Source organism: Rhinopithecus roxellana, chromosome 10, assembly GCF_007565055.1.
Source record: "Rhinopithecus roxellana isolate Shanxi Qingling chromosome 10, ASM756505v1, whole genome shotgun sequence".
NCBI lineage: Eukaryota > Metazoa > Chordata > Mammalia > Primates > Cercopithecidae > Rhinopithecus > Rhinopithecus roxellana.
In genome coordinates this window covers 24,163,512-24,178,869 of record NC_044558.1, presented here as the reverse complement: position 1 = coordinate 24,178,869, position 15,358 = coordinate 24,163,512, and the positions used below count along the sequence as shown (strand labels likewise).

Here is a 15,358-nt window from a genome sequence, read left to right as displayed (position 1 = left end):
GAATGTGGGGCATTCAGAGCCAGACCAAGAGTATGTGTGTGGGGAGACGGCTGGGCTTACTGGCTTGCCAGAATCAGGCAGTGGGAGAGAATGGGATACCACTTATCTTCCTCCCACTGCCCTTTCCTCATTCCAGGCCCAAACACCAGACTAGTATGTCTCCAACTGAGTAAAAATGGGAACATGGGACAATGCCACATGTAAGGGATGTTAGGAAGCCCAAACACAGCACAACACTGATGCACTTAATTTGGTTTACAAAATGCAATTTCTGTGGAATCCTCTGTGTTAGTGTTAAAAAAAAAAAAAAAAAACCCACTTGATTAGAAATCAGGAAAACTGATTCTAAATAAGAAATACTAAATAATAAAACAATAACTTTTAAAAAATATAAACATAACTTTGGAGTTAGCATAAGGTTTTTGTATTAGCTAAATGGCTTATTTACTTTCAAATTTGAAAAGGTTATAAGCAAGTATACTTTGGTTTACTGTGAAGCAAATTTGGTTGGCTTTTGGGCGGGGAGGGTATGAAGGGAAAAGGGGTTTTAATTCCACAGTGGAATCTGCTGCTTTTTGTCTGTTAGAGACCCATTTCCACTCTTTTCTTCTGAGAAACAACTTTCAGTCACCATCAGCCCACTAGTTTTGGTGGTGTTGACCCCTCCCTGCTCCAGGGGTGAACATGTGACTCATGTCTCACCAATCAGAGCCTCAGACCTCCCAATGGCATGTGATCTAAGCCAGCCAATCAGAGACAATTCATGGGCATGTGGTTGGAACTGTTGAGAGGTCCTTTCTTTCCCCCACTTTTTCTGGATAGATTGTGTGTCTGCGGGTTGTAGATGCCCTCTCACTTCCACCAGGGGAAAGCCTGCTTGAGAATGAAGCCAGCTGAGAGGAGGAAAGAGAAGATGGAGTCCTAATGGCACATTTAGATCCAGCCACCCATAAAGCCAGTTCCACTCCTGAATGTCCCAGTTACTTGAGGCAATATAGATTCCCTTTTCCTCTTCTTGCTGGATTTCTGATTCCCTTTTCTCCTTCTTGTTGGATTTCTGATCTCTTCATCTCTGAATCTTGACTGACATAAACTTCTGATGCTAACGTTTGAGAATCTACGAAGATGAACCAATCGTGCCCACATGGGAAACTACATGAATTAAGAAAGCATAAAGTTTAAATCGTAAGCATACTTTTATGAAGTCCAAATGGATCTGTAGTCCCAGCACTTTGGGAGGCCGAGGCGGGCGGATCATGAGATCAAGAGATCGAGACCATCCTGGCTAACACGGTGAAACCCCGTCTCTACTAAAATACAAAAAATTAGCCGAGCGTGGTGGCAGACGCCTGTGGTCCCAGCTACTCGAGAGGCTGAGGCAAGAGAATGGCGTGAATGCGGGAGGCGGAGGTTGCAGTGAGCCTAGATTGCGCCACTGCACTCCAACCTGGGCAACAGGACGAGACTCAAGAAAACAAAAAAAAAAAATTAAAATAAAGAAATATTTCATTTCATTTAACTCTTTCAGCCATGAGGTCCAACGAAATGCAAGTTCATGGAAATTAGAAATAATACCAAAATGTGGATAAGACCAGGTTTAGAGGTTGCATGCAATCTGCTGAATATGGTTGTCTGGAGTGATTTTTTGGCCTTCTCAGTTTGCCAAGACATTTGGTCTAGCTCATGTAGCAATGTCTGTGGTAACTGTCCACGTTGAAGATAGTTGTCACAGAATGGGGATATCCAAACAACTGAAATGTTTACAGTACACAAAGAAAAACAGTCAACATTACCAGGCGATGCAGACTATTTGTTTATTAAGAAACTAACTAGTAAAGCAGAGTAAATCCCATTCTATATTATAGCACTACAAACATCCTTAGTCATTCCTTCATTCCTTCATTCCTTCATTCATTCATTCATTCATGCATTCAGTGTCTTAAGCACCTACAGTGTACCAGGAGGCACTGTGTTCATTGTGGCATTACAAAGATAAAGATCAAGGCACATACTCTGCCCTCACGGAGCTCCCAATCTAATTGTGCAGAGAGATGTGAAAATGAAGCCTGAAAATCCATCGTGAGGAGTACTGAGAACAAAAGTCTGCTCGAAGTGAGGCAGAACCATGGATTCATTCCACCACAGGTCCCATGGGAAAGGTATGTGGCATTTCTCCTCCTCTTCAGAATAATGAATGCTTGACATAGCATTCATCACTGTCTTTCAGTTCCAGTGTTACAAAGGGGATCCCCAGCATTACAACGAGTCACAGTGAACCCAGAAATGATTAGCATGCTATTTATTTATTTATTTATTTGAGACAGGGTCTTGCTCTGTTGCCCAGACTGGAGTGCACTGACATGGCTCACTGCAGCCTCAACCTCCTGGGCTCAGGTGATTCTCCCACCTCAGCCTCCCAAGTAACTGGGACTCCAGGCACATGCCACCACACCTGGCCAATTTTTGTATTTTTGTTGTAGGGATTTTGCCATGTTTCCCAGTCTGGAATCAAAGTCCCAGGCTCAAGCGATCCTCCTGCCTGGGCCTCCCAAAGTGCTGGGATTACAGGTGTGAGCCACCACACCCAGCCAGCATTCTTAATGTTTGCTTACAAAGGTGTTTCTCTGTCAAACTCTTCCATTCACTTAAAGAAAACCATTTATGGTGCATCTTAAAGAACGCATGCTTACGTTTGCCTTTTATTGCCAGATTTCTCTACTCAACCTTATTTAAGGGCCTACATGGCAGTGGTAGGGGTGTGGGACGTGTTCTAACAACATATGCGAAACACATAGAGGGGAGACAGCTTGCCATTGCAGAGGTACCTGACTGCCACTGAGCCTCACCCCTATACTCGCCCAACAAATCGTTAATGAGGAGCTACCCCCAACTCCTACACCCCCATGCCCTCTGAAGCTGTCTACATGGGCTGCTCTGCCCTTGGCATGTGCCCTTGAGGGCTGAACCCACTTGGCCACACATGGGTTTATGCTCTAGGGTCTTTGAAAGACAGAATTCTTGCTCTTCACCTTTCAGGCCTGAGCCGTAACATTTCAAGGGCTGCTTCCTCCTCTGGAATAATTTGCTTTTTATTGGTCATTCATGATTTGGGTGAAAAGATAGAGTCTGTAGTTCTTGCTTAATACAACAGGCTTGACTCATATTTCCTAGTGTTGAGGGACATCCAGTCACAGGCATGAAAGGGAGGAGCATACAAATAGCACCCTGCACCCAGAAGTTCTTCTTGGCTGCCCCTTTCTCCTTTCTCCTTGTCTCGCTCTTGGGCCTTTATTCTCTTTGCCACATTTACTGGCATGAAATCAATTTGAGATGTGAGTTTCAGTTCTGAGTCAGACTATACATCAAGTTGTGCCAAAAACAATACAGGGTGGCTTTCACCTGACTTACTAAAACCGTTCCACCTGTAATTACACCCACTACGAACGGCCAGTTAGCAGCAAGAGCAAAAGGTGCGGCCTCGGCCGGGCGCGGTGGCTCAAGCCTGTAATCCCAGCACTTTGGGAGGCCGAGACGGGCGGATCACGAGGTCAGGAGATAGAGACCATCCTGGCTAACACGGAGAAACCCCGTCTCTACTAAAAATAATACAAAAAAACTAGCCGGGCGAGGTGGCGGGCGCCTGTAGTCCCAGCTACACGGGAGGCTGAGGCAGGAGAATGGCGTAAACCTGGTAGGCGGAGCTTGCAGTGAGCTGAGATGCGGCCACTGCACTCCAGCCCGGGTGACAGAGCGAGACTCCGTCTCAAAAAAAAAAAAAAAAAAAAAAAAAAGGTGCGGCCTCATGAGCAGGGAGAAACAAGGTGGGTGTCAGAATTTCAAAACCAAGGTCTTCATATTCACTTAGAGTTACTGTACATGGTGGTATAAAGGCCTCTCAGTTGAAGCACTTTGCTTAGTTCGGCTAAAAATCAGTATCAGTGTTAATGTATTAACTAAATTTTTATGATTTGGGTATATGATCTTTATAAATTCAATTTTATAAATGCTCTTATGATAAAAAAAATTATACAGTTCATTCATTAAGAATAAAATGTACAAATGAATATCCCGATTTTACTTTGTAACAAACGTACTGAACCTAAATTACTCATTTAATGTATTTCCATAAATCGCACACAAATAAAAAAAAGACAGAATCTGTACAAAAATAAGAGCTCTCCATTTTTTGTAACACCTTATTTTTTCTGTATATGAATTTGTTAATATAAAAAACTACTTAGAAAATTATAAAAACATCACTACAGTGTCATAAGGCTGTACATTCTCTAGGAAACACATCTTTAGAAATAGTACAACTATTAGGAACTCTTAGCGAAATTCAAGTCCTGGATGTGCTGCAGATGCATCCCAATAATCAGGGCGGCCTCAAAACCCTGTCTGTCCTCTGTAGCACTTCTAGAAATGTCCTGCAACATTCACTGAGTGAGATCAAATTCTTCTTTCTTCAAATATCACCATTGATTTCTGTGGATATCCTTAGGGTGACACTCTATTTTAAAAAATGAAAGAAAAAGGTTTAAAAGAAGTTAAACAATCCCAGCGTTGACGATGACATTTCCAACAGCTTTGCACCACCTAAGGAATGATCTCACTATGGTTTGTGCTATCCTTGAGTCAGGTCCTAAACAATTTTCTTGGCTTTCTATATCCTTTGAGCTAATAATTCACTTGTCTCAAAATGTAAGATTTTTCCTGTGGACAAATCTGATGTAGTCCCATCTTCTATCTGCTTTGGGAATATTTTTTGAACAACTCACTTTTATTTTTTATTTATTCATTTATTTATTTATTTATTTTGAGACAGAGTCTCGCTCTTGTTGCCCAGGCTGGAGTGCAATGGTATGATCTCGGCTCACAGCAACCTCCGCCTCCCGGGTTCAGGCGATTCTCCTGCCTCAGCCTCCTGAGTAGCTGGGATTACAGGCATGTGCCACCACTCCCAGCTAATTTTGTATTTTTAGTAGAGATGGGGTTTCTCCATGTTGGTCGGGCTGCTCTCGAACTCCCGACCTCAGGTGATCCGCCTGCCTAAGCCTCCCAAAGTGCTGGGATTACAGACATGAACCACCGCATCTGGCATACTTTTATTTTTAAAAAAGATATTCTATTATTTGGAACTAGTAAGTGAGACCTCCTAAAAGAAAACAAGCAGGATACATGACTATTAACATCAAACAGCAGAGGACATATGAAAATCTCATTGGTGGGAGAGCTATTAAAGATGCCTCCCATTGGGAAGAAGCTAATACATGAAGTTGCACAATCCTTACATATTTTTGTCAAACACATTAAAGATAAAAAGAAAGTGCTCTTTTTAAAAATGCAAAATGTCTTCTGCAAATGTTTACGAATCCTAATTGTCAGCAATTTAAAACATTTGAATTGATAAACACTTACCTGGAAATCTTGGATGAAAGTTAGGAAGTAGAAAATAAAACCAAAGGCCACTGTCCATTCACAGATCGCACTCACTACGTGATATATATAATCCTAATGCCAATAAAAAAGAAACAGAATTTAGCCTAAAATACTCCCTTTAATGTACATACTGAAATACAATGAGGAGGTTCAACCAAAGGAAAAAGCTGTCCAGTGAGCATAAGTCAGAACTTTGAGGATATAAGGTAAGCACAACCACGTTACTAAGTGTCAGGGCACCTGCCCACTGAGAATGCGAAGGCAGATATTCCAAAGTTCTTTCTGGCTCCCACAAACTCTCGTTTTAAGATTAGTTTGTCATTTCAGAAGGCAGACTAAGGACTACAAAATGGCTGAGACTGGGAAGCAAATTTGGACTCAACAGAAGAAAGAACTTTCCATACAAGGCATGACTTGGTCTCCCTCCGCTGAGAATCCCTAAATGTAAGGGCCATGCTTGACAAGCACTCTCGCGGTTGCTCCAGAGAATGTGTGTACACATCTAGGTGACCCTGACCAACTAGTCCCCTAGGTTTTGTGTTTCCCTGTTTATATAGAAATGATCATTCAGAAAATAGTTCTGCTTAACATCCTAAGGTAAATACAGCTACAAAGAAACTGCTAATAATGGACATCCACATGTTAACTGCATATCTTCTTGGAGTCAAGAATGAGAGAATGGAAGCCAAGGAGAATGGCTTCAGTCAGATGGTCCAAACTCAGTTGCCTATGGAGGCCAGAAAATTAGCAATAATAAATAAAACTGGTGGTTGTGAAAAGAGAGGGAAGTTAGGGAGCCCACGCCTCATCAGCTCAATTCCATGGGAAAATAATACACTAGTGCTGCTTTCAAAGAGGTTTAAAAAAAAAAACAAAACACTGTGTGTGTGTCTGTGTGTGATATCTCCTGATTTTTCAGTGCTGGAAACTAATTTTGAAACTCTGTTGCAGTGGCTCACACCTGTAATGTCAGGACTTGGGAAGGCTGAGGCAGGAGGATCACTTGAGCCCAGGAGTTTGAAAACAGCCTGGGCAACATAACAAAACAAAAAATAATTAGCTGGGCGTGGTGGCCTGTGCCTGCAGTCCCAGCTACTCGGGAGGCTGAACTGGGAGGATCACTTGAGCCTGGGGTATAGATGTTGCAGTGAACCATGATTGCATCACTCTACTCCAACCTGGGTGACAGAGCGAGACTCTATCTCAAAAAAATAATAATAACAAAATAAAAATAAATAAAGTGTTAAGTCAAAAATGCACGTCTGCATTCTGATGTTAGCTCACATGCCAGATGAGGCCTGGGGACTGTCAGTGTGCCCTCTCTGATTTCCTACATCGCTTTCTGCTCTGCTGAAACGAGGAGCTATCCCTAACTCCCTACACCCCCATGCCCTCCGAAGCTGTCTACATGGGCTGCTCTGCCCTTGGCACGTGCCCTTGAGGGCTGATCCCACTGCTGCTCTACCCCAAACTGCTGTAGGCTACAAGGGTGAGTAACGTGCTGGATCACAGGGCAGTTCTGTGGTTGACAGTTGTTTTCTTTGATCCTGTTTTCATCCAGACAGATCTAGTGGAGGCAACACCAAGCCCTCCAAGCATCACTCTTCACTCTCCTTGTCATGGTCACATCCACCCACTGTTCTCATGCTAGGTCACAGCGAGGAGAACCTGACCAGCCTACAGTAGGAGGTAGAGAACAGAGGCTTCCTCCTTTTGGTACCAGTACCAGGGGACCTGCCCCATCCCGTATTATTCCTGAACAAGGAAGATGGCTTCTAAAAATAAAGGCAGAACTTTGGGGGGAATTTCTTAAGTGTGATATTAATGAAAGTACATGGAACCAAGAATCCTGAATGCAGGCAAAGCCCTAATATCCTTGCTATGTGAAATGAGACAGTGATATTATAATTATCACCCCCCCCCCCCCCACCACCACCACCAAGTAAGTCAGTGCACATAAATGCGCTGTGAAAGTTGTAAAGCACTACACAGAAGTCTGGGGCAGTACCTAAATGATTATTCAGTGAATTAATGTAAAGGGATTTTTCTTTTTTATTAGGAACAGAAGGGAATGCAAGAGTGGCACAGTCATTTATGGAGTGAACAGAAAACCATGTACTTTTCACATTTTTAAGATAGGAAGTGGAATATAACAGATTTTTAACTGCCTGGAAATAAACTTCGATAAGCCCTGCCCAGCAGCGGGTTTGTGGTAGAAGGTCTCCCCCGAGTGGCTGAAAAGTAAAGTACACCTGAGCTGCTCCGCTATGCGCTCTCACTTTCGGAAAGAGGTTCTCACCAACGGAAAGAGGAACTGAACCCCCTTCCCATGATGGGGCTACATCATTCCCCACATATAAGAAAAAAACAAAAAACAAAAAAACCTGCCTTTTGTCTAGGTCTAACCTATTGGCTAATTTGACCATTTTAAGGTTACATTTTAAAGAAGCCCTTTTTAAATCTTTTTCCTTTCCTTTTTTTTTTTTTTTTTTTTCTTGAGATGGAGTCTCACTCTTGTTGCTCAGGCTGGAGAGCATTAGCATGACCTCGGCTCACTGCAACCTCCAACTCTCCATCTCCTGGGCACAAGCGATTCTCCTGCCTCAGCCTCCCAAGTAGCTGGGACTACAGATGTGTGCCACCACACCTGTCTAATTTTTTTTTCTTTTTTTTTTTAGTAGAGACAGGGTTTCACCATATTGGCCAGGCTAGTCTTGAACTCTGACCTCAAGTGATCCACCTGCTTCGGCCTCCCAAAGTGCTGGGATTACAGGCATAAGCCACCGTGACCAGCCAAGAAGCACTATTTGATCTCTTGTCTGCATCATTCTCTTCCTCACCATCTTCTGTCTCTCTCTTGTCTTGGCAGGCTTCCATCACCTGCCAGAGTTCTCCTTCTTTGGAAATCCTGCTGTCCCCTCTAGCCACCCTGGTGTTTCTCCTTTACTCTTACCTCCAGTCCACAACAGGACTCAATAAACATTTGGTTGACAGCTGAATGAATGAACCATCCCTCTCACTATTTAACTTCTTGCCATTGGCTTCTAACCTTGGCGTTTTACTGAAACTAGTTTCTGACAAACATCACTGACTCCCTTATTGCCCAAATTGAGGGACTTCATTCCTAAAGGCTGTTCAGCTGCATATGTCATGGTTAGCCACTTCCCTTGCCTTTGAAAAATGTCCTTCCCTTAGTCTCTGGGATCGTATGTCCTCTCATTCCATCATTAGGATTAATTGCTATAAAAGCTTCTGCATTTCCACATTGTGCTGTCTGAAGTCCAGTTCAGCATTTTTTTATTCTTCAAAGTATTACATTTAGCCACTGACAACTGGCTGTTGGCCCCCTGAACTATAAAATCCCTCAGGATTCTCTATCCCGTGGCCACCCTGCCCTCTATAATCTTTCAGTCTTGTGTGTGGTAGGGACTCATCAATGAGGTCTACCATACAACACAAGTCTAGTTCTTCTCGCTGGTCCATGATCCTTTTACTTCTCCTTTGCTGGAGGTATTCTTCCGCCTGATCCTTGAGAGAAAGAATCTTCTGTTGGTCTCTCACTAACTCTCTTCTTTCCTGGGGCATCTTTGATTCTCCTATAAGGCATCTAGATGAACCCATACTACAGGTATCTAATAGAATGAGTTGATCTCAATGTCATACTTTTGGTTCCATGTGTTATGATGCTTGGTCCAAAAAGTCCTGGTCTACCCCACACTCTAACAGCTCTACCCTACACTCTGACTACTCCCAGTCCCACCAGAAGTCTAGGACCACCTGGGTGTAAGCGATCCTTCCACCTCAGCTTCCCAAGTAGCTGGGACTAGACGTGTGCCACAATGCCTGGCTAATTTTTATAGAGACAGGGTCTTACTGTGTTACCCTGACTGGTCTTGATCTCCTGGACTCAAGCAATCCTCCTGCCTCAGCCTCCCAAAGTGCTGGAATTACAGGCATGAACCACAGCGCCTGGCCTAGGCCCATGTTTCTAACCTTGATATCTCATGATATCCTCAGAGTCATCAATTCTAACCAAACTCATCCACTTCCACCTACTAAATTATTTATCCCTGTTAGGGGCCTTATCTCTGGTCAAGGGAATAAATTCTTTGGTTCACCTAAGATAAAAAATTAGAAGTCATCTTTGATTCATCATGCCACTTCATTCTTGTGTTAGTCATTTGCCAACACCCATCAGATTTCCCCTATTTGAAATGTGAACTAGTAGAACTGCCTTCTCCTTGCCTTCCTAATGCCAAGCTCTCCAAGCCATCCCAGGCATTGCTTCTGTCTCACGCTCATCTGACAATACCCTTTCTATTTGCTTTACTGTTCAAAAGACTTCAGGTCAGGCGTAGTGGCTCACGCCTGTAATCCCAGCACTTTGGGAGACCAAGGCGGGTGGATCACGAGGGCAGAGATCGAGACCATCCTGGTTAACACATTTCATGAAACCTGGTCTCTACTAAAAATACAAAAACTAGCTGGGCATGGTGGCGCGTGCCTGTAATCCCAGCTACTTGGGAGGCAAAGACAGGAGAACTGCTTGAACCCGAGAGGCAGAGGTTGCAGTGAGCCAAGATTACGCCATTGCGCTCCAGCCTGGGCAACAAGGGTGAAACTCCGTCTCACAAAAAAAAAGTCTTCAAAATCTTACTCTGGTCACCTATGTCAAGTACAAGCCTCTCTGCCTGCCTCTTACAGCCACTACACCCTTGCACAGTTATCCCTGGCTACAGCGATTTCTCACTCTATCCTGAAATGAACTATACACCACACGGGAGCTGGTATCATCCTCTCTACTTAACATTTCACACTCCCTTTGGTCACCAAACACCTTCATTCACACTGTCCCTCTACCCTCTTTTACTAAGGATAAATAATTGAAGTGTTTAAGAAAGAAATTAGAGGCCAGGTGCGGTAGCTCACGCTTGTAATCCCAGCACTTTGGGAGGCTGAGGCAGGCGGATCCCGAGGTCAGGAGATCGAGACCATCCTGGCTAACACGGTGAAACCCTGTCCCTACTAAAAATACAAAAAATTAGCTGGGGGTGGTGGCAGGCGCCTGTAGTCCCAGCTACTCGGGAGGCTTAGGCAGGAGAATGGCGTGAACCCGGGAGGCAAAGCTTGCAGTGAGCCGAGATTGTGCCACTGCACTCCAGCCTGGGTGGCAGAGCGAGACTCTGTCTCAAAAAAAAAAAAATAAAAATAAAAATAAAGAAAAGAAAGAAATTAGAGGGCTGGGTGCGGTGGGTCATGCCTATAATCCCAGCACTTTGGGAGGTCGAGGTGGGAGGATCACTTGAGGCCAGGAGCTCCAAACCAGCCTGGCCAACATGGGAAAAACCCTGTCTCTACTAAAAATACAAAAATTAGCCAGGCATAGTGGCACACGCCCGTGGTCCCAGCCCACCAGGAGGCTGAGGCACAAGAATCGCTTGAACCCAGGAGGCAAAGGTTGCAGTGAGATGAGATCACACCACTTCACTCCAGCCTGGGTGTCAGAGCTGTCTCAGAAAAAAACAAAACCAAAAATTAGCTGGGCCTGGTGGCGGGCGCCTGTAGTCCCACCTACTTGGGAGACTGAGGCAGGAGAATTGCTTGAGCCTGGGAGGCAGAGGTTGCAGTGAGCCAAGATTGCACCACTGCACTCCAGCCTGGGCAACACAGCAAGACTCTGTCTCAAAAAAAAAAAAAAAGAAGAAGAAGAAAGAAAGAAATTAGGAACCCAAAATTTTGAATATAATTCCAGAAAGCATTTGGAATTACCCTGATAGCTAATTACTACATACTGCCAAATGATTGGACAGTAAATTGATTATATACCATGTTTACTTCACATTTTGCAACTTGTTCTAAAAAATGGCAGTGATTTTCCCTAGATCTAGCCTGGCCACAACCTCACACAACCACATCCAACAGCCACCTTCACAACAACTTAAATGTTACCTTTTCTTTTGGATTCCACTCCAGCTTGGTTATGGAAATTAGTGAAGCACAGACAATCACTGAAAAAGGAAAACAGTTAAGGAAACTACAGCACACAACAGTTCCTTTAATGTTAAGACTAGATTATTCTCCCAATAATATAATCATTATACAGTGATACCAACATTTATGTGATATGATTTATGATACCAAATGTTAATACCAACATTTCTATCATCAATTAAAATGTTAATACCAACATTTCTACCATCAAACCAGTTATATTAGCTTCTTATAAACTCAAACTTTAAATTCAATGATGAGAGTTAAATCACAACATGGAAATACCTTCGCAATAGTTTTCCAGTGTGTATAGTAAAATTTATTAAATTTTGAGGCTACATTTTGCACTACCCTGCATGTTTCTGGATCTTCCCACTTAAACTAGCTGTTTAAATTTGGTCAAAATGACTGACGCAGCAGTCCAAGATGGTTCTTTTTGAGTTCTTCCCACTGAATAAAAATACTTTTTCCCTAAAATACTATTTTCCTTTTTTTTTTTTTTTTTTGAGATGGAGTCTCACTCTGTCACCCAGGCTGGAGTACAATGGCGCAATCTCGGCTCACTGCAACCTTCGCCTCCCGGGTTCAAGCATTCTCCTGCCTCAGCCTCCTGAATTGTTAGGATTACAGGCACCCACTACCATGCCTGGCTAATTTTTTTGTATTTTTATTAGAGACGGTGTTTCACCATGTTGGTCGGGCTGGTCTTGAACTCCTGACCTCACGTGATCCGCCCACCTTGGCCTCCCAAAGTGCTGGGATTACAGGCGTGAGCCACTGTGCCTGGCCTAAAATAGTATTTCCAAGGTAACAGCTTTAAGGAAAATTTTAAATTCCAAAGTGCCAAGGCTCGTATACAAAAATAAGCTACAGAAATTCAAAGTATTATCTTTAAAAAACAGACTTCCGTTGGTTAATTGGGTATAAGGTGAGCCCTTCCTTCCTGGCCCAAAGATCTGGCAAATCAAAGAGATTCGCCCATATCAGACCTCAGGGATGACTGACACACACCTATAGTCCAGCCTAATAATGCCAGGGGCTAAGGCTCCTATCCTCCACGGGCAATACTTTCTGCACAAAGGCAGTGATAACCATTTTGATTGAACTTAGAATGCAAAAGAGAAAGCTAGAGGGAAAGGGGATGCTCTAAAAAGTCTACAAAATATTAGAAATTCAAAGGGTTGAGCCAAGCAAAGTTTAGAGCCTCCTCTGAATTCAGAGTCAGCGTCATCTCTCTTAACTCCCACGCCGCGCAAATTGTGCAGAGTTTAATGCTTCTTATTCTCCAAATAAAGGAAGTAGAGAGCACAGAAGATTCTCTGATCATTTCTTTACCTCACGTCTGTTTGTAATAGTTTAAAAGTCTCTTAATTCTTTCATTTATTTATTCTTAGTTCCATCTTCAGTGCACAAGGTACCATTCTGGTCTGGGGGTGGGAGGAGGGAAAACTTGGTCTTAGCTCTCAGAAACATCACAACTTTGTTGGAACAGACCCAGGGAATGTGCCAAGCTAGAGAGAAAAGAACTGGGTACAGCAATGACTCTAAGGGAAAATTATTAATTCAGAATGGAATGGGAGAAAGCCTCATTCAGTGAAACTTAATGTCAGTTATGAAGTTTAAGGAGCTCTCTAGAGCAGCACCATCCCACAGAAATATGTGTAATTTTAAATTTTCTAATATCCTTATTTATTTATTTACTTTTGAGATGGAGTCTCACTCTGTCGCTCAGGCTGGAGTACAGTGGCGTAATCTCAGCTCACCTGCAACCTCCACCTCCTGGGTTCAAGTGATTCTCCTGCCTCAGCCTCCCAAGTAGCTGGGATTACAGGTGCCTGCCACCATGCCTGGCTAGTTTCTCTATTTTTAGTAGAGATGGGGTTTCACCATGTTGGCCAGGCTGGTCTCGAACTCCTGACCTCAAATGATCCACACACCTCGGCCTCCCAAAATGCTGGGATTACAGGCATGAGCCACCATGCCTGGCCCCTAACTTAATTTTAATAATATATCTCATCTAACACAACATATAAAAGTATTGTCAGTATAAGGTATACATAATATGTAAAACATATCTTATATATTGATAAGCAACATACATCTTATTTAACTCAATATATCAAATAATATCACTGATGATATCATTTCAATGTGTAATAATATAAAGAATTATTGAGATATTTTACTTCTTTTTCTTAGCAAATCCTTGAAATCAGGTATATGTTTTACACTTAGGACACATCTCAATCGGGATTAGCCACATTTCAAGTATGCAAAAGCCACACGTGGGTACCATGTTGAACCAACAGCTTTAGCAAGACAAAGTGGAGGAGGATAATCCAGCCAAGTAGAGACTGGGTAAGAACAGAGGACAAGAAACAGCCAAGCCTGAGGGAAAAGCCGTAAAAACAAGGATGAAGAAATAGGAGGTCTCAGATCATGGGTCTCATGCAGAGGAACCTGGACTTTATGCTGTTGGTGACTTCTGTGAAGGCTTTCAGAAGCTTTAGAAGCCAGGGGCAAGACAGATAATTCATCACGAAAGGTTTAGAAGCAGGATTCTAATGTCTGCCTCACTCAGTGCCTCGGTTTCGTCGGTAGTCGAATGAGGCTATTACACAGAAATACTGCAGTAAGAAGAAACCAGGACATTTTAAAGATGCTTTCAATTTTTTTTTTTTTTTTTTTGGAGATGGAGTCTCACTCTGTCACCTGGACTGGAGTGCAGTGGTGCAATCTTGGCTCACTGTAACCTCCCACTCCTGGTTCAAGCAATTCTCCTTCCTCAGCCTCCCAAGTAGCTGGGACTACAGGCACATGCCACCATGCCTGGCTAATTTTTCTATCTTTAGTAGAGATGAAGTTTCACCATGTTGGCCAGGTTGGTCTCGAACTCCTGACCTCAAGTGATCCACCCACCTCGGCCTCCCAAAGTGCTGGGATTACAGGCGTGAGCCACCGCGCCCAACCTATTTAAAGATGCTGTAAATTCTTTGTAAGGAAATATAAATACCACACTAATGTTTAAGACAGAAGATCTTTTTGTATGGATGAATTCATTCAAGTTAATCTGAAATAGGGTCATAACCTGTCTCTGTGTGGGGCTGCTTCCTGTTGGCATGACTCATAATAAGAACTTCCTAGAGGTCAGGCGCGGTGGCTCATGCCTGTAATCCCAGTACTTTGGGAGGCTGGGGCAGGTAGATCGCCTGAGCTCATGAGTTTGAGACCAGCCTGGCCAACATGGTGAAACCCCCGTCTCTACCAAAAATATGAAAAGTAGCTGGGTGTGGTGGCAGGCACCTGTAATCCCAGCTGCTAGGGAGACTGAGGCAGGAGAATAGCTTGAACCCGGGAGGTGGACGTTGCAGTGCGCCAAGATTACACTTGAGCCTGGGTGACAGAGCGAGACTCTGTCTCAGAAAAAAAAAAAAAAAAAAAGAACTTCCTAGAAATGAGAATTATTAGTAAGTGAAACTCTAAGGCCTGAAATGCTTATTTTGCTAAAACTCTCTGACTTTGATATCTAGGGATCTGTTTCCAACGTTGGAAGCAAGGGAGGTTTTCCTGCATCAAGAAGCTTTGCTTGTAACACTACAACCACTATTATGAATTTTACAACTAACATAAGATAAAAAGTTGAAGGAGATATATTCAAAGAAAAAGTGTTCCTTTAATCTATAAGCAAGACAAGGAATTTGAGAAGAAACTATCTTAGGAACAAGGGTACATATTTTGTTCGTAAATTTCTCGGTACTAGGATTCGGCTACTCTGTGCTTAGAAATTTTGTAATTAAAAATGTCTTTCCTCAAGATGGAAAAAGCCCAAAATCATGCTTAGACTTCACATTTTGTAGTTTCTATTTTAGAAAAGAAACACAAAGCTTAATATTTAGAAGCAAGTGATGTGTTTTCACTCCATCTTGCC

General features: G+C 43.0%; 1 protein-coding gene across 1 annotated transcript in view; it reads right to left on the bottom strand.

The window, feature by feature from the left end:
* Positions 1 to 3,720: 3,720 nt before the first annotated feature.
* DRAM1 (DNA damage regulated autophagy modulator 1) overlaps positions 3,721 to 15,358 on the bottom strand; it is a 44,199-nt gene continuing 32,561 nt past the window's right edge. The window contains exons 5-7 of the mRNA XM_010357189.2: positions 11,389 to 11,447; positions 5,419 to 5,511; positions 3,721 to 4,510 (exon numbers count right to left, since the gene is read on the bottom strand). Of these exons, the coding sequence (XP_010355491.1) occupies positions 4,466 to 4,510; positions 5,419 to 5,511; positions 11,389 to 11,447 (197 nt within the window). The 3' untranslated portion in view covers positions 3,721 to 4,465. The remainder of the gene's footprint in view (positions 4,511 to 5,418; positions 5,512 to 11,388; positions 11,448 to 15,358) is intronic.